This window comes from Lacerta agilis, chromosome 1 (genome assembly GCF_009819535.1).
Source record: "Lacerta agilis isolate rLacAgi1 chromosome 1, rLacAgi1.pri, whole genome shotgun sequence".
Classification (NCBI taxonomy): Eukaryota; Metazoa; Chordata; class Lepidosauria; order Squamata; family Lacertidae; genus Lacerta; species Lacerta agilis.
In genome coordinates, this window is record NC_046312.1 from 122,835,893 (window position 1) to 122,854,047 (window position 18,155).

The 18,155-nt window shown below is 42.2% G+C and overlaps 1 protein-coding gene across 2 annotated transcripts in view; it reads left to right on the forward strand.

Annotated features, from left to right (window-relative positions):
• The window catches only part of LOC117058297 (aldehyde oxidase 4-like), a 72,619-nt gene extending 56,216 nt beyond the window's left edge, over nt 1-16,403 (forward strand). For both annotated transcript variants that reach the window (XM_033169388.1, XM_033169380.1), the window contains exons 27-35: nt 1,909-2,004; nt 2,391-2,519; nt 4,248-4,322; nt 8,007-8,059; nt 8,675-8,789; nt 9,981-10,046; nt 10,839-11,027; nt 11,712-11,879; nt 15,501-16,403. In XM_033169388.1, coding sequence (XP_033025279.1) covers nt 1,909-2,004; nt 2,391-2,519; nt 4,248-4,322; nt 8,007-8,059; nt 8,675-8,789; nt 9,981-10,046; nt 10,839-11,027; nt 11,712-11,879; nt 15,501-15,554 — 945 coding nt within the window. In that variant the 3' untranslated portion in view covers nt 15,555-16,403. The remainder of the gene's footprint in view (nt 1-1,908; nt 2,005-2,390; nt 2,520-4,247; nt 4,323-8,006; nt 8,060-8,674; nt 8,790-9,980; nt 10,047-10,838; nt 11,028-11,711; nt 11,880-15,500) is intronic.
• Nucleotides 16,404-18,155: the final 1,752 nt, after the last annotated feature.

Sequence of the window (18,155 nt, forward strand, 5' to 3'; positions counted from 1 at the left end):
CAATGCACGATTCCAGGGGTCTTGGCTTTTCCCTTTTTTAAAGGGAAATTCCCTTATTCTGAATAGGATTCCTCACAAGAGAAGGGAAAAGTTGACAGCTATGGCTTGGCAGGGTTTGTGTTTCCATTGGAAAATCATGGCACAGCGGAGACTGTAGTGTCTTTAAGAAATATGGTTTATTTATACATATTCAAGCCTGTGTCTGGATGAAGAGAGGGTTCAAGAGGGCACAGCACTGGATTCAAAGGCAGCCCAAATGCCACCTCAGTGTCTCCTCTACCAGCCTGCATGGCATCTGGCTCCACGCTTCTTCCCCAAAACCTTTGCTAAAAAACACAGCCCAAGCCTCCTGCAAAAAGGACACCTTTTTAAAAAACCTGTGGTGACATAATCCCCCTGCAACCCTGGCAACCTTCCCCTCCTAACTCTTCTGTCCACTACTCAGAGTGGTGGTGGGGGGCAGGGGACAGTATTTGCATTGTCAATCACTCTTAATGTCCCAGTGCTCTGCTCCCCTTCCTTTCTTAATGGCACCTCTATCAGCTGATCTCCTGAACAGGAAAACAAGTATAGCCTGTATTTCTACATTGTGCCTGGCATCTTTCCTTAGTATTCCAAATATTAGCTAAATTGCAACATCTAATAATTTAAGAGGATCTGCCCCCCCCCAACTCATAACATTATCTATTTATTTGGAGTATTTCTATTCATTTTAAACATGGGTGAGACATAGCTTTAACAAAAGCACAGGAGTAATTTCTCCCCACCCACCCCCCAGTTCAGAGATGGGAATTGTTTCGGCTTTTTGATTTGTGCCCCATCTATAAAGGATGTGATCAAGGGTACAGTGTGCAGCCATTAAAAAGAATTGGAAATTTACTATTCACCTGAACTAAATAGAGACATGACAGATTTCTCAGTGCACTCATCATCCTTGATTGTTGACTAAACTGGCTGGGAATTGTAGTTCAACATTATCCAGGGACTCAAAGCTGAAGAATATTGTTATAAGGAACGGTTCTCTCTATCCTGTTGCTAGGGTGTGGCGATCACCCATACTTAGGAATGGCACGGAAGGAGTTAAAAGGAATAACCAATAAGAACCTTTAGGGGTGGAGTTAGGTGGGCTATATAAACCCCTCCCAGGGAAGGAAGGGGGTTCTTTGGTTCGTTAGTCTTTTGGGTCTTTAGTCTTGAGTCTTTTGGGGCTTGTTGTGGATATTGAGCGGTGGGAAGAAGGGTGGCAAGGGAAGAAGTAGGAACAGGGGATGGGAGAAATCGTTGGGCACTGTTGTTAACAAGAACACAACCAAGAAAGTACTGTTTATTCAGAAACCATATGCTTATGTACTAAACTTCAAATAAAACAGTTTTGTTCCAATATTCTCCTTGCCGGAACTGAGTGAAGTACCGTAAATGCCAGACAGACTGGTTGGTGGCAGCGGTTAATTAATAAAGTGGTGAGTACTATTCACCTGAACTAAATAGAGACATGACAGATTTCTCAGTGCACTCATCATCCTTGATTGTTGACTAAACTGGCTGGGAATTGTAGTTCAACATTATCCAGGGACTCAAAGCTGAAGAATATTGTTATAAGGAACAGTTCTCTCTATCCTGATGCTAGGGTTCAAGAAGGCTCCTAAGATATCAGACCAAAATCTCATCTAGTCAGTACCATCATTGGCAACTGCTTTCCATCTGAGTTCTTTCCTACCCCTGCTAGTACCCCAAATTTTCATCAAGTGACCGAACCTGGGACCTGTGCTTGAGCACTCTACTCTGTTATCAACGTGTCCTTTATTCTGCCACTTTGGGATATATCTTCTTTGCTCCTGAAATGTTTTCCTGTATCAAATCATAGTAGGATTTGATCTGATGGATAATCAGTTTGTTATTTTTCTGTAGGCTGCAGCTCTGGTCCACATCTATCTGGATGGGTCTGTGCTGGTGTCCCATGGTGGAGTGGAAATAGGACAAGGAATATACACCAAGATGTTACAGGTAGTACAAAATATCAAACACCTACATACAAACAAAGCTACTCACTCCTTTGCTAGTTAATTGTATATGTTCCAGTTTACACCTGTGTTTTTAAAAATAGAGAAAAAATTCAATGTTTATATTTTCTGAGCTAGATAACTAATTTTCTAACAAGTTTGCTCCTTATGTGTCTAACTGTAACTATAAATCTGAATAATTATCCGAAGAAGTGTGCATGCACACACGAAAGCTCATACCAAGAATAAACTTAGTTGGTCTCTAAGGTGCTACTGGAAGGAATTTTTATTATTTTTTATTTCGTTGTAGCTATAAATGTTATTTTCCCCTGTTGGTTTGAAGTTATGCCATTAACCCCTGGTCAATATCTTTGTTTTCTAAACTAAAAGGTTGCCAGCCACGAATTGAAGATACCATTATCTTACATACATCCTTATGAAACAACTTCTGTAACAATACCTAATGGGATGATCACCGCAGGATCAATTAGCACTGAAGTCAATGGGAAAGCAGTCCAGGTTAGATACTTATCTGTGGCTATTGTTTTAAGTTCTCTGAGAATTTCCCTCTTCCGGTTGCTCAGGGTGCTTTTGATATTTTGATATTGCTATGGTTTGTTCAAAATACTTTTGTGTATGTTCTCTTCTTCTGGCACGCTGTGGCTGCATATACACTATACGTTTAAAAAACATAACTTCCCCCAAAGAATATTGGGAACTGTGGTTTACTCCCTCACAGAGCTACAATTCCCTAATATGCTATAATTCCCAGAATTCTTTGGGAGGAAGATGTGCATTGCATGTGCTTTACATGTATGGTGTGTACTACGATGATAACTCAAGGCCTATGAACTGGATCATTTAATAATACGGCTTTGTTTTGGTTTTCTAAACTGAATTTTCCCAGAGTAAACAGATGCCAATGTTGGATGCTGTTAAGGTTGTAGCTTAGAGGTGAGGAACCTGCAGCAGTTCAGAGGTTCTTTGGACTCCGACTCCCATCAGTCCCAGCCACCATAGCCAGTGGTCAGAAGTGATGGGAGTTGTAGTCTCTTAAAAAAAATACACACTGGAGGTCCATGGGTTCTTCATTCCTGCTGTCATTCTGTGCCCACGTACCTAGAAATAAGATCTAGTGAACTCAGCAGGGCTTGCATCTGACCAGACATGTATTGGGTTGCACTATAAAAACAACAACAACACTGAAATTGGAGAATTGGCTTCAGTGGGATTTAAACATTACAAACTTTATTTGAAATGGGGCCTCGTTCTCTAGCTGTTAGAGCAGGCACCCCCAAACTTCGGCCCTCCAGATGTTTTGGACTACAATTCCCATCATCCCTGACCACTGGTCCTGTTAGCTAGGGATCATGGGAGTTGTAGGCCAAAACATCTGGAGGGCCGCAGTTTGGGGGTGCCTGTGTTAGAGAGTTCAGGCTTACTCCTGTACTCACTTATAGCCTTACTAGGAAGGACCATCATGGTATAGAGGGCTTGTGTTCCAGGTTCCTTAGCTTGCAGGCCTTAATGAGGCTTGCAGACCTCCCCATTTGGCCCTGAGTCTGTTTAGCCACATCCACCTGATATTAGGTGTGGGCAGGTAAAACTACTGAACTTGAAGGCACCAACTACCAGACATGGTATAAAGCAGTTTCTTAATATCCATTTTTTTAATCATATTTAAGGACAAACGCAACTCTCAAGATCAGTCTTAGCTGTACTTTCCTTCATGAATTCCACCCTAGCTTCCCATTATTTTGTAATCAGTTGCAATACTCTACAGTTATTCTTTTAGAAGTTCTCATTGCACATTATTTTCAGAGTGGTTATTTCATGCTGGGCCAATCTGTGGTTATTGCTCCTGGCAGTGAAATTTGTATTTCTTTGATTTTGCATTTGAAAATGTATTCTAATTTCAGTACCTGCCCAGAGAAGAATTTGTCAAAATCTTATAAACAAATGAATAAAAATAAACAATGGCACTGAAAATTGTTTTTGACAAATTGCTCTCCTATGCTGAGGATACTTGGCCTATTTAATTTTTTCATGTTATAAAGAAGTTTAAGGCCAGAAAAAAGTGCCAATCCTAGAGTACAATACTGAGTACAATACTGAGAATAGATAGATAGATAGATAGATAGATAGATAGATAGATAGATAGATACGGTAGATAGATTGACAGTGAAACTTGGGTTTCATTATTGTTGACTAATTTGTCTTATCTTTCTTTGCCACCCTGCTTCACAGAATGCCTGCCAAATTCTCCGGAAGCGCCTAGAACCAATAATGAAGAAAAACCCTCAGGGGAAATGGGAAGATTGGGTAAACACCATCTATATCTTAAAACTGAATTATGACCCGACTTGCATCACATACTCAGAAAAAAAACCTATCCTTTTCCCATTTGCTATTAATCTAAATAAACAAGCCTTCCCCAGCCTGGTGTCCTGCTGCACTGCAGCTTACCAGATCTGAAGAGGAACAAAACTTTCACCTAAGATGCAACTGATTAAGCTAGACCAAAATTAAATCTTTTTTTTTTTATAAGAATTTATTGGCATTTTTCTATAACAACATATACCCACACCCACACCTACAATTAAACAAATGCAAAACAAACAAAACAAATGCAAACAATGTCAAGTTTTCTTATTGCATCTTTCTAGAAAAAAAAAAATTTCTATTTCCATATCTTGACCATTGACTTCCCCTGCCTTTTCACCTTCGAATTTGTATCCTTAATCTACTTTATAACCATTTCTCCTGAAAAAAAAAAATTTAAGTTCAATTGTATAGTTACATTCAATTTATATCTTCAACATTTTACTGAGAATGCATCGTCGTAATAATACCTCATCGTAATTCTTCTTCATTTATTCTTATCGATTTCTTATCTTAATCTACATCTTAATCTTAATCCTCTTAATCCATAAACTTAATCCACTTCAATTCACTTTACTTATACTCCACCTCACAGATCTTCCCAAATCATTCGCATCAAATCTATCTCTTCTATCCTTAAGACTACTGCTAATAACATAAAAACTTGAAATATCTCCTATCATATTCAAATAAAAAATATAACAAAATATTGTTGACAGTATTCACCCTCCGATTTCAATTTACCATATCAGGCTACTTTAAGTTTTGCTTAATGCTTCACCCCACACCCCCTCTGTCCATTATTCTTCTCCTGGTGGCATCAGCACTGAACTTCCATGTAGCTTCCCTCTCCAAACGTCCACAGATCCAGGCACAGTCCAAACCTCTCCTTGCCACGAGTTCAGAGGTGTCCATCTCATCATCTCTCAGCTTCTTCGGTTCTTTGTAGCATTCCTTTTCTTCTTGTAAATACCTTAATTCTCTGTCCCTGGCCCCCGAGCTCACACCTCGGGGACTGGATATAAGAAATCTTGACGTCGCCTTGGGGCTGCCACCCCCAAAAAGCGAATTTCTTCTCCGAAGTAGCTCACTCATTTCTCTCCATCTTTCCATCCACCCTCTCAGCTCCTTGGCAAGGCATTCTTCCAAAGTGTCAAAGGTTTTAAAAGCCTCCTCTGTGGGCAATTGGTTCCATTTCAGACCCCCACACAAGACTTTGACTTTTCTACAAAGCAGTTCCACCTTCAAGGCAGTGAGTCTCTGTTCATCCGTTAGTCCAGAGTTCAATACCAGTTCAAGGACGAAGCCCAGCATACTGGCAGAGGAGGAGGAAGTGGGTGTCATATTTCTACTCCTGCCTCTTTGTTCGTCGCCATTTTCCTGAGCTGGAGCGCAAATACCGCAACATTAAATGGAGATATTTTCCTCTAGTTAACTTCCCGAAGAAAAGAGTTTGCCAGTCTCATGTGTCAATTTTAAATACTTTGTAACCAGTTCTGTAGCAGTAATCACTCAAATTGGTTAGTTTCTTAAGCTCGAAGGGAGGGAGGCAGGCTGCCTTTCTCCTTCCCCCCGGATCGATCCAAAAACACGATTTCTAATCAGATTCTTTACTCACGACCACCGGGTTCCTTTAGCTCCGTTCTTCAAAGGTAGAACTTAGACGCTCACCGCGGGCTCTGTCGCCGCATTTACATCCCGGTTGGGGCATGTCCCCGAAGCCCAGCTCCGTTGTCCCTTCACCCCCACTCCCCCTTTACAGGGGGAGCGAGGGAAGGGTTCGGAGCCTCCGCGGGTGCTGCCGGGGAGCCCAGGGTGCGGGACGCTCTTCCCGCACCCCAACCGGAGCCCCGCTTTGCGGTAGCGGGGCTCCTAACCCCCGGGATGGACAGGGTGCTTCGGACCCGAAGCAGCCCTCGACCACCCGGCGATTGCGTCGCCGCCGGAAGTCCAAAATTAAATCTAAGCATGTTGTGCAATCTCAGATCTTGCAGTGGTTCCAGATTCAATGTAAAACATACACGGTATTTTTGGAGAGATGTCAAAATCACAGGGCAGTTCACAGTCCAGCAGTAGATCTCTAGCTCAGTGTTTTTCAACCTTTTTTGGGCAAAGGCACACTTGTTTCATGAAAAAAATCACGAGGCACACCACCATTAGAAAATGTTAAAAAATTTAACTCTGTGCCTATATTGACTATATATTTTTCAATTTTTCCCACGGCACACCAGGCAACATCTCGCGGCACACTAGTGTGCCGCGGAACAGTAGTTGAAAAACACTGCTCTAGCTCATTTCTGCAGGACTGTTTAAGACCTGTTTAGTTAATGGAATATTTGCAAAGAATGTAAGGTAAAAATAAAGGTAAAGGATCCCTGGACGGTTAAGTCCAGTCGAAGGCAACTATGGAGTGTGGCACTCACCTTGCTTCAGGCTGAGGAAGCCAGCGTTTGTCCACAGACAGCTTTCCAGGTCATGTCGCCAGCATGACTAAACCGCTTATGGCACAACAGGTCACTGTGATGGAAGCCAGGGCACATGGAAACGCCGTTTACCTTCCCGCCACATCAGTTCCTATTTATCTACTTGCACTGGTGTGCTTTCTAACTGCTAGGTTGGCAGAAGCTGTGACAGAGCAACGGGAGCTCACCCCGTTGCGTGCATTTGAACTGCCGACCTTACGATCAGCAAGCCACAGAGACTCAGTGGTTTAGACCACAGCGCCACCCGCGTCCCTTAATGCAAAGAATGTAGGAGTTGGCAAACCTTTGTCTGATCTTGCAAGGCACTTCTTACTAGCTTCAGTGAAACAGCATGCTCAGGATTACTTCATTCTGATTTGTTATGCCTTATTAATTGAGATCCTTACTTTAAATTGGACGATTCTCCTACTTTAAAAAACAAGAGTAGGACTCATAAGGCTTTTCCTTCTCATTTTTGTCATTGTGTTTTTAAATGGTTTTAAGTGTTCAAGAGTTTTAACAGGGTACCTCATTTATTTATTTTTAGAAATTCATTGAGCATTGTATTTTTAGTCATAGATGCTTTAATTCATATTGTGAGCTGCCTGGGGGTCTTGTATTGGGAGCAAGGTAGGATATACTGGTAAATAAAAAAAAGAGAGATCTTGCATATGTAATGGACAAGCAACCTCAGCTGTCTCAATTTTAAACACACAGGGACTTAAGCCTGTGATGGGCTTTCCTACCCATCAGTGTAACACAGGCTACATTCAGACAATAATATCTCTGCCTGATAAGCTGAAACATGATCATCCAAACTGGTCTGGACTGTAGGACCCATGCAGGCTGCTCACTCACAAGTCATGTAGCTGGTTGCAAGCTGTCAGTCAGCACAGGAAAAAGAGACACCCCACCCGAGACACCCCACCTTTTGCTGTGATGCTTAGAATGTTTATAGTTCTGTGGGGCTGAATGGATACCATAGGAAGCCTCAGTGCAGGCAGTTGTGGCTCTGGAAGACAAATAATAAATCCTGCCTGTGTTGTGCAGAGATAGAAAGTTCATTCTTAATGCTCCTTGTTATTTTGCTGTATACACATTTATTTTTATATTTATTTTTGAAATCTGCCAAAAACCTGATTTAAAGATATTCCTCTTGCAGATTAAGAAAGCTTATGAGGAAAGCATCAACCTCTCAGCTTCGGGCTACTTCAAGTAAGGCATCCATCTTCGTTTCCTAAACTGCTGTCTTTTGGAGTACCACTAAGACTGATTGGGGTTGGATAGTTTAAAGTTAAGTCTCAAGCTTTGGATGGTGCACCTGATGCCAGCTATACTTACTGTATATGTTGCAAAGGGGCTGCACTGTTTTCCAGGAGACCACATCTTATGTCGGAGGAGCCAGTGTTAGATATAAGGCTTTCTTTCAGCTGGAACTCACTGGAACTCAGTTCTGGCACCTTTCAGGTGGCCGCCATTGCCATTATAAGAGAACAACGAAGGCATTCATGGAGAGTTCCGGAACCCCTCTTTCTAGCAAAATAGCACTGGTTAGATGGCATCAAAGAAATCCCAGGATTCCGGAAATGGGGTGTGGACCAATGTCTATTGCCATAATCAGATATGGTTCAACAGGAAAATACCCATTCTGTCATGGTAGTCCATCTCACAACCAGTTTCTTTTTCTGCTTCCCACCCTGTGCTGGCAAAATACAGAGCATTCAAGTAATTTGGCCTTTTTTTTTTTTTACATGATTTCTGTTGAGCATGCTGTAGTAAAACTGAAATCTTAACATCTAAACAACTTTTTCCTTCCCCTCCACCCATCAGGGGATATGTCACCAATATGGACTGGAAGACAGGAGAAGGCCACGCATTTCCATACTACGTTTTTGGTACTGCTTGTTCAGAGGTTGAGATTGACTGCCTGACAGGTGATCATAAGGTAAAAATTGAGCACTACCTCCTCTTTGGCAATTCATAGGCCACTGGGTGGTTTGATGGGTCTCCTTTCCTCTCTGTTTGGATATGAACTGCTCTTTAACCGAGGGAACATTGTGCCACTAGGTGTTTTGAAAAGTAGGCAATATGACTGTGTATCAAAAAGGAATAAACAGTCGGCCACTGAAGATGGAAAACTTCAATTGCTGTTGGAATGGACAGCTGGGTTGTGCTTAAGATGCCCATATACTGCAACGGCTAGAATACTCTTACTTGTGCCTTGGTAGTATTACAAACTGTATCTGGAACCAGGCACTGTCATCACAGCCATGTTTTTTGGAGGCCATAACTCAATGTGTACAACCCCTCATTTGCATAAGGTCCCAGATTTATTTATTTTTTTAAGGAAATTTATTAAATTTTAACAATAAAACACACACAAAATACAACTACAAAAAAACTACAAAACTACACAAAATACAAAAAAACTTGACAAATAAACACTTATTTAACTATCCTTATCTTATTCCTAACATTGTTTGGGGACCTCCTCACATCCTCTCTTCTGCATTCATTTCTAATCTTCTTTAGTAACTTTATAACATTATAAAATCTTCTTTCTCCTACATAAGGTCCCAGATTTAATCCTTATAATTTCCAGTTGAAAGGATCAGGTAGCAGATTGTCTGGAGAGCTGCTGCCAGTGAGAGTATTTAGTACTGGGCTAGTTGGATGAACTTTATAAGACAGCTTCATATGTTCTAGCATAGACAGAACATTGGCTGCACTATAATATGGCCTCTCCTTACAAGACAATGCTTGGAATAGGATTCTTCCTTTGTTGGAACCCTGGACTATCTGGGACACGACAGTAAACCCCAAGTTTTTCAGATGCAAGAGAGAGACTGAACATCAACATCAGAATGTCAGGTTTCTGGTTTCCGTCCCTCTTCCTTGTTCTGGTCAGTGGGGGGGAAATCATCCGGTGCTCATATTCAGGGACTTCTGCAAGCATAAGTTCAAAAGGGCGAGTCAGGGCTCAGGGCTTCAGAAATGTTCTGATGTGCTAGAAATTCAATTTTGAGGCCCCTGATATTGTGTTCATGGTTAATGTACTTTCGAGTTGGGTGTCCTTTGTCTTCTATTTTTTCTTAAGGCTTTATAATGTGCTGACAACAGCTTATTTGTCCAACAGAACATCCGAACAGACATTGTCATGGATGCCTGCTTCAGCATCAATCCAGCTGTTGACATAGGACAGGCATGTACCAAGAGCTTTCAACTTACTCTTTATACTAGCTGTAAGCAAATAGATCGGGGCCTTTCTGAATGGTAAAAAAATAAATAAATGCCCAGTTGCATTTTATTATTGGCATGCTTCCTCCCGTCAGCCTTGATCTAGTGCCAAAAGTGCAATTTTCCACCTGCATCTAATGGATGGCGGGTAGCAAGTAGCCTTTCATGAATAAGTTTGGTGGGCAGTCCTTCTGCAAAGTGTACTGATTTGGTACTCCCCTGATTCAAGGGAAAGTAATATGCAGAGAGAGGACTTGAGAGGGCATCACAGCAAAGGGTATAAAATGAAATGTCTTTCATATTGGAACTATCATTCAGTAGCCATTTCTCCATTAGCAAGTGATCTGCCTACATTATACAGTATTTTATAATAAATTTACACCAGCTTCATAGCTGACACGTATATGGTACTTGTTTTTGCTGCCACTGAAGCAGTCCTATATACTAAAAGGGACTTCCTCTTTTCCCACCTCATATTTCAGTGATTGCACACTATATCCACCCTGCAAAATGAAAGCGCTGACAACTTCCTTGAAAACAGGCAGTACCTATCCCCACCCCAACCATTCCCCAATTCATTTTTATTACATTTTTAGTAAGGGGAAGGTGTTTAGCAATCAGCAAGTCTGGAACTGCAGCACTGAACACAGAGGAGTTTCCAGCCCTCGTGGTTGCACAGGGAAAAGTGTAAATACTTTGAGCAAATCACAATCTATTTAAAATGAAAATCAGAATTTATGCATTTTTATTCTGTCAGATTGAAGGTGGCTTTATGCAGGGACTTGGACTTTATACGATGGAAGAAATATACTTCTCCCCAGAAGGACAGCAGTACACCCTGGGTCCAGACACATATAAAATTCCTGCTGTCTGTGATGTCCCAGAACAGTTTAGAATCTACCTCTTGCCAAACTCAAGAAACCCAATTGCAATCTACTCCTCCAAGGTAAACAAATTAAAAGTGTGTTACAGGTGGGTAGCCGTGTTGGTCTGCCATAGTCGAAACAAAATAGGAAATTCTTTCCAGTAGCACCTTAGAGACCAACTGAGTTTGTTCTTGGTATGAGCTTTCGTGTGCATGCACACGAAAGCTCATACCAAGAACAAACTCAGTTGGTCTCTAAGGTGCTACTGAAATTAAAAGTGTGGTGATGGATAATACATAAGAGGCTGTTTGGTACAGATTAGTTACTATTACAATGAATCTCCAGGAGGCTCAATTAAAGCAGATGCTCTAGAGATGGTTATCTCTAGAAACAAAAGAAGGCCTTTAAAGCCATTTTCTGATATTTTATTGCCAGCTTATCTTCTTATGTTTCCCCATTCCAGTTAATGCCAAAATATCTCAAGTGGATGCTTTGCCAGTCTGGACACATTGTCTGCAATCTGCCAAACTCCGACTTGCACAACCACTCTTAATTTTAATGGGAACAATTTATTTTAAAGTTTTTTTAATTGAGCTTTAGCTGAGGTGTGGTGGTGACATCTTGGAACCATTTATACGCAGGAGCTTGCATGCCCATAGTTAGTCACTATCAACTGGTGACTGGGGAAAAAATATATGGTCTAAACTGTATGGATATTGCCTTATCTTTGCGTTCCATCGTTGCTTGTCTTCATCTTCCTACAGGGAGTAGGTGAAGCTGGGGTGTTCCAAGCATGCTCTGTTTTTTTTGCTATACGGGATGCAGTGGCTGCTGCCCGGAAGGAAAGAGGATTACACCGTGTTTTCACATTGGACAGTCCGCTGAGCATAGAAAGGATTCGCATGGCCTGTGTTGATCACTTTACAGAGATGGTAAATAGAGTACTTCGTTAAAAACAACAACTCAACGTTATATTCCATTCATTTTGTGCTTTCTTCCTGTTGGCATCAGCAAGACACAGAAAACTGGGCCAGAGAACTGAGGGGCCCAGTATGACTCAGCAGAGCAGAGAACCTAGGATAAAATGGCTGAAGGACCATCTAGTCTAGTGGGCGTAGCTGCCCCCAAAATAAGTAAAAATCAATACAAATCTGAGGTTCCGCCTCCCCTATGTTACAAGAAAATACTGCTCCCTTTCCCTTATGGGGTATCGAAGAGCCCGCATAGAGTCCTTATATGGGTTCTCTATCAGTAGGAGAAAATAACAGAGGCCAACCAGAGAATATTGAGAAGCAAGGCAGCTAGTAAGCCTGATCTTTATTAACTGTTGCAACAGGGTGCTCACAACCACATGCAGGAGGCAGGAGAGACCCAGAACAATGGTGCGCAAGCCCTTATACAGACTTTTGAAGTTGCCCACCCACCCTATAGCCAGAGACCCACCCCAAAAAATCATACATACATCACAGAAGGAGGCGATCTCCAACAAAATCCCTGTTTGTCAGTGGATACCTGATAATGGTCACTGATTCCTCTACCTGGGCAGCCTGGCCATTCTTTTGTGATGGTAAATACTTAGTTCCTGAATCCAGGTCACAGCCTCACCCTATTCATACTCAAATACGCCCTTAAGACAGGATTTGAGCAAAGAGACAATGGGGAGGTTTTCCAGTTTCCTTCCTCACTGCAGAGAAATATTTCAGGTCAATTTGGAAGAGTCAGAATGGCTTCAGGATTGCTCTCCTGCACTATTTCAGACATGTGGTTTATATACTTATGTATGTGTTTGCCTTGTAGATTTATGAACATATGATTTATATATCATGAGACCTTAGAATTCCTATAACACCTAACAAAAGCCTGTCCCCGCCCCCTAACAAAAATCCTGGCTATGTCCATGCCCCACCCCCATTTTACCAGTAAAAAGGTAGCTATTTACCGGTAAATGTTTTGTTTGTAAATAGAACATATTTTATTTATATATTTTTTAATTTAAACAAAATACAATTACATAAAATGGTAGGAACATAATGAAATATTGTTGAAGCAGAGAAACATAGAATCATAGAGCTGGAATGGACCCCAAGGGCCATCTTTCTAGTGCAACCCCTTGCAATGTAGGACACTCAGCTAAAGCATCCATGACAGATGGCCATCCAACCTCTGCTTAGAAACCCCCAAGGAAGGAGAGTCCAGAACCTCCCAAGGGAGATCCATCTTCCATGTATTATTAAAAAAGTAAAGAACACTTATTTGACCCCAGTTATTTGACATGGGACGCGGGTGGCACTGTGGTCTAAACCACAGAGCCTAGGGCTTGCTGATCAGAAGGTCGGCGGTTTGAATCCCCACAACGGGGTGAGCTCCCGTTGTTCGGTCCCACCTCCTGCCCACCTAGCAGTTCAAAAGCACATCAAAGTGCAAGTAGATAAATAGGTACCGCTCCAGCGGGAAGGTAAACGGCGTTTCCATGTGCTGCTCTGGTTCGCTAGAACCAGCTTATTCATGCTGGACACATGACCCAGAAGCTGTCTGCACACAAACGCTGGCTCCCTCAGCCTATACAGCGAGATGAGCACCGCAACCCCAGTCGTACGCGACTGGACCTAACGGTCAGGGGTACCTTTACCTTTACCTTTATTTGACATAGGAGGGGAACCTATAGGTACCTGTGACCGCCTTGGAATATTCAGATGGATGAGAAGAACAATCGGACAGTAAGTGCTTCAAATACAGTGGTACCTCTGGTTAAGAACTTAATTCGTTCCGGAGGTCCGTTCTTAACCTGAAACTGTTCTTAACCTGAAGCACCACTTTAGCTAATGGGGCCTCCCGCTTCCGCTGCGCCCCCAGAGCACGATTTCTGTTCTTATCCTGAAGCAAAGTTCTTAACCTGAAGCGTTATTTCTGGGTTAGCGGAGTCTGTAAGCTGAAGCGTATGTAACCTGAGGGACCACTGTACTTGAAAGGTGCTAAATAAAGCACAAGTGAGCACTATTGACAGAATCACTTCAGTCCTGGGTTATAGCAAGAATCCTACCCCTGCCCTTCACCTCCAAGATGCGGCACAGGACTCACCAATTTTGCGCCCAACAACAACAACAACTTAGCATTTTCAACAGGGAGGGCAGGGAGGGGGGGTGTCAAAAAACTATCATTACAAAACAGCTTTTAAAGGCTGCTCTTTAGAATATTTGACATCAAGGCTGTAAACCTGTAGCTAATTTCCTGGGAGTGAGCCTCATCGAACTCAGTGAGATTTACCGGTACTTCTGTTCTGAGTTTGTATAGGTATGTGTAGGTATGTACGGGTTTGGTCCATAATATGCATAACAGTTTAAGAGACTTTAAAAAAAATCATTTTTTTATACCTCATAGTAATAGAGATATATGATAACTGGTTTGAAAAAGACATTGCAGGAAGTGTCTCCCTTCCTGCTTCTAATGGCTCCCCCTCAAGGTCACTCCAAAATATTTTGCTGCTGAGGCAAAAGCCAAAATGGTGCCTCCCCCCTCCCAACCATTCCTTATTCAATAAATAAAATTGTGTGGTGTTTCCTGTGTGCCTGGTGCCAGAGCAGGCAGGCTGTGAGCATATCCAGAGTCCCTCACCACAAGAAAATAAATATGCAGTTATGAAGCTGACTACATTGGAGGAAGCCTCTAGGTATCCTTTGCTGTTGGCCTTCCAGTCTATCAATAAACTCACAGGAGGGAGAAAGAAGAATACAGTGGTACCTCGGATTAAGAACTTAATTCGTTCTGGAGGTCCGTTCTTAACCTGAAACTGTTGTTAACCTGAAGCACCACTTTAGCTAATGGGGCCTCCCGCTGCCTCTGTGCCGCCAGAGCACGATTTCTGTTCTTATCCTGAAGCAAAGTTCTTAACCTGAAGCAATAAAATAAAATAAAATAAATTCCTTCCAGTAGCACCTTAGAGACCAACTACGTCTCTAAGGTGGTACTAGAAGGAATTTTTTTATTTTTTATTTTGTTTTGACTATGGCAGACCAACACGGCTACCTACCTGTACCTTACCTGAAGCGTTATTTATGGGTTAGCGGAGTATGTAACCTGAAGCGTATGTAACTTGAAGGGTATGTAACCCGAGGTACCACTATAGTGGGGTCTTGAAAGGGATGGGGGCAAATAAACTAATGCACACTAGCCAGAAGACACACACCCTGTATGTGTGTGTGAACGATTTCACAACCGTAAGTCACTTTGGGTTGCCCTGAGCAAGGTAAAGTGATTAACAAGTTGAATAAATAAATAAAAAATAACAACTGTTTGTGCTGCCTGTATAGCATGCAGGTATGGACACTTGCAAAGTGATGTCTAAAAAAGTTCTGTTAGAGAGAGAAAAAAACTAGACTACAGTGATTCAAAGGCTGAAGTGTGTACAGAGCGATAGAAACTCCTATCTCACATGTTTCAATGCACTGTAGCTTTCCTCTCATTAAAACAAGTTTTATATTGGTTGATTTTCTTTTATTTCCTAATATGAAATGGCACATGAGAATAGCCCTTCTGTTTCTCTCCCTCAATTTTAGATTCCAAAGGACCAGCCTGGGACCTATAAACCATGGGCTATTGAAGTAGACTAAATGTCCTGGTTTTCCGCCGAAGTTGTGATCGCTTTTGTATGTTCTTCCTCATAAGAAGTGTCTAATCACACGCAAGAAGGACGACGATATTAATTTCAGCTGTATGACAAGATTTTTAAAAATTATATCGTTGTACGAAAATAAATCTGTGAATTTCAGCAGGCGCATACTCAAGCATAGACGTGGTATAAGGGATAAGAAATTGTAATTCCAAACTGTGAGAATTAGCAAATGTATATCTAACATCTGTGATTTGTGTTCATATTGTATTGTAATGGCCATTGACTGTAGGCATATAAAATGCTACAAATGGGTAGCTGCCTACCGGACACACAGATACACCTCAACATTTATTCATAGGAGTTAGAGAGGGGTGAGATTGTTGGTTTGGGTTTTGAGGATCAAGTGGGTGTAGGGAGAATCACTTAGTAAACGTTAGGGCACAGGGGAGTGCTCTGAAGCACTCATTTGGCTTATACATTCTGTCCCTTGCCAGTTAAGGAGACATTCTCCTGGAACTTGCCCACAGACTTGGTATTCAATCAACCTTTACTCAAGAGTAGACCCACGCAGCAATATCTTTTGTTGAGAAAACAGAAAACTACCATAAGCAGAAAGTGATCACGTGCTGCCAAGGCGAGTTGTGGAGGCCAGAGGGCAAATTTTAGTTGCAAAATAGGAGCAACTCTGGACTATGTTGCAAGGCCGTCATAAGCCATCGTTCTGTTCCTCAACCTGAACCATACCTGGGGCAGGGTATCAGACCCATAAAAAGGGAGGCAGTTAGCTGGTAAAATAATGGTCAAGTACTTTTAAAGCATTAACTTTAATCACTCATTATCCTGACGCTGATCACCTTTACTTGCATAATGATTTGAGAACTATTGTTTTCAAGAGATTAGAGACATACACTAATTTTAAAAAAAATTGTTGTCATGAAACTGTACAGCGAGTCGCAATTACTTACTTCATTTGTATTTTGCTGTCTCCCCAAGGAGTCCAGAGCAGCCCACCTCCACCCCCACCCGTTTTTTAATTTTTCCCTCACAGAACTCAAGAGTCAGGCTCAGTGTACTGTATGAGATTCACCAGGCATCACCTAATAGGCTCCATGGCCAAGTGAGAATTTGAACCAGGGTCTCTCTGTCTTTGAGCTTGCCACTCAGTGCGTGTGTCATTTGGTGGGTGTTTGCAGTTACTGCGATAGAATTTGCTACCCTGCACAGTTTTCTCCCGAATGTTGGGAGGCCTAGGGCACAAGCAGATCTCACTCTCGCTGACAAGTGATACCATAATGAAACAAACAAACAAACAAAAGATAAACTGCCACCTATTATGTAATTAATTAATTAATTTGTATACTGCCCATCACCTGTAGATCTCAGGGCAGTTCACAACATAAAAACACAAGATTTTATTTATTTTTTAAAAAACTTAATATAAGCAAGAGCAAAACAAAGCAATAACCCCCACTCCCCCTACACAGCGTCATTCTCAGAACATGAAGTATCTTGTCATGATCAAGTAATAATACACATTTGGCTTGACACAACTTGCCCAGGCCACTGGCTGGTGTGCCAACCGTAAGGATAATACCTCCTGACTACAGTGCAGGGTTGTTGTAACCCAATTTTGCATCCAGCCCCTGTAATGAAGGCATGAGTCGTGGGTAGGCAAACTAAGGCCTGGGGGCCGGATCTGGCCCAATCGCCTTCTGAATGGCCCGCAGGCGGTCTGGGAATCAGCGTGTTTTTACATGAGCAGAATGTGCCCTTTTATTTAAAATGCATCTCTGGGTTATTTGTGATGCCTGCCTGGTGTTTTTACATGAGTAGAATGTGTGCTTTTATTTAAAATGCATCTCTGGGTTATTTGTGGGGCATAGAAATTCATTCATTCTTCACCCCCCAAAATATAGTCTGGGCCCCCCACAAGGTCTGAGGGACAGTGGACTGGCTCCCTGCTGGAAAAGTTTGCTGACCCCTGGCATGAGTGACCTGTCTCAAATCCTGAACACGGTGTTGTAAGAATATCAAGGATTACAACGGGAATAATTAATAATGATGATTATTGCTCCCCTCACAGTGCAGGGAGCGCCAGATAATTTACCATTTCCTCACACTAGAAAACCCGACTGAGTTTAAAAGCAAATGAACCTTTGCATATTTCCACTTCCCCCTTTTCCCTTTGGCTGATGGAAACTGCTACCACCAAATCATAGAACTGTAGAGTTGGAAGGGTACCCAGGGTCATCTAGTCCAACCCCCCCCCCCTGCAAAGCAGGAATCTCAAGTAAATCATACATATAAAAACGCGGAAACAATAAAAGTCATAAGCACCATTTATTTATTTTTGCAAGCTCTCACTGTTTCGAGACAGACGAAATTTCAAAAGCAACCAGAAATTCTGGCCTGCTTCCTCCTACAGCGATAACAACCTGCGCTCCTCCTCTGCCGCTTCAATTCCCCTCCTTCGGCTCAATGAATTGCGCCACAAAGTATTCCGGGCATTCCCGGAAAAGGACGAACCTGGACTCGTCTACTTAGGGAGGGGGGGGTGGAAGGGGAGAGCGGAGTCTCGTTTCAAATCCCGCAGCCGAAT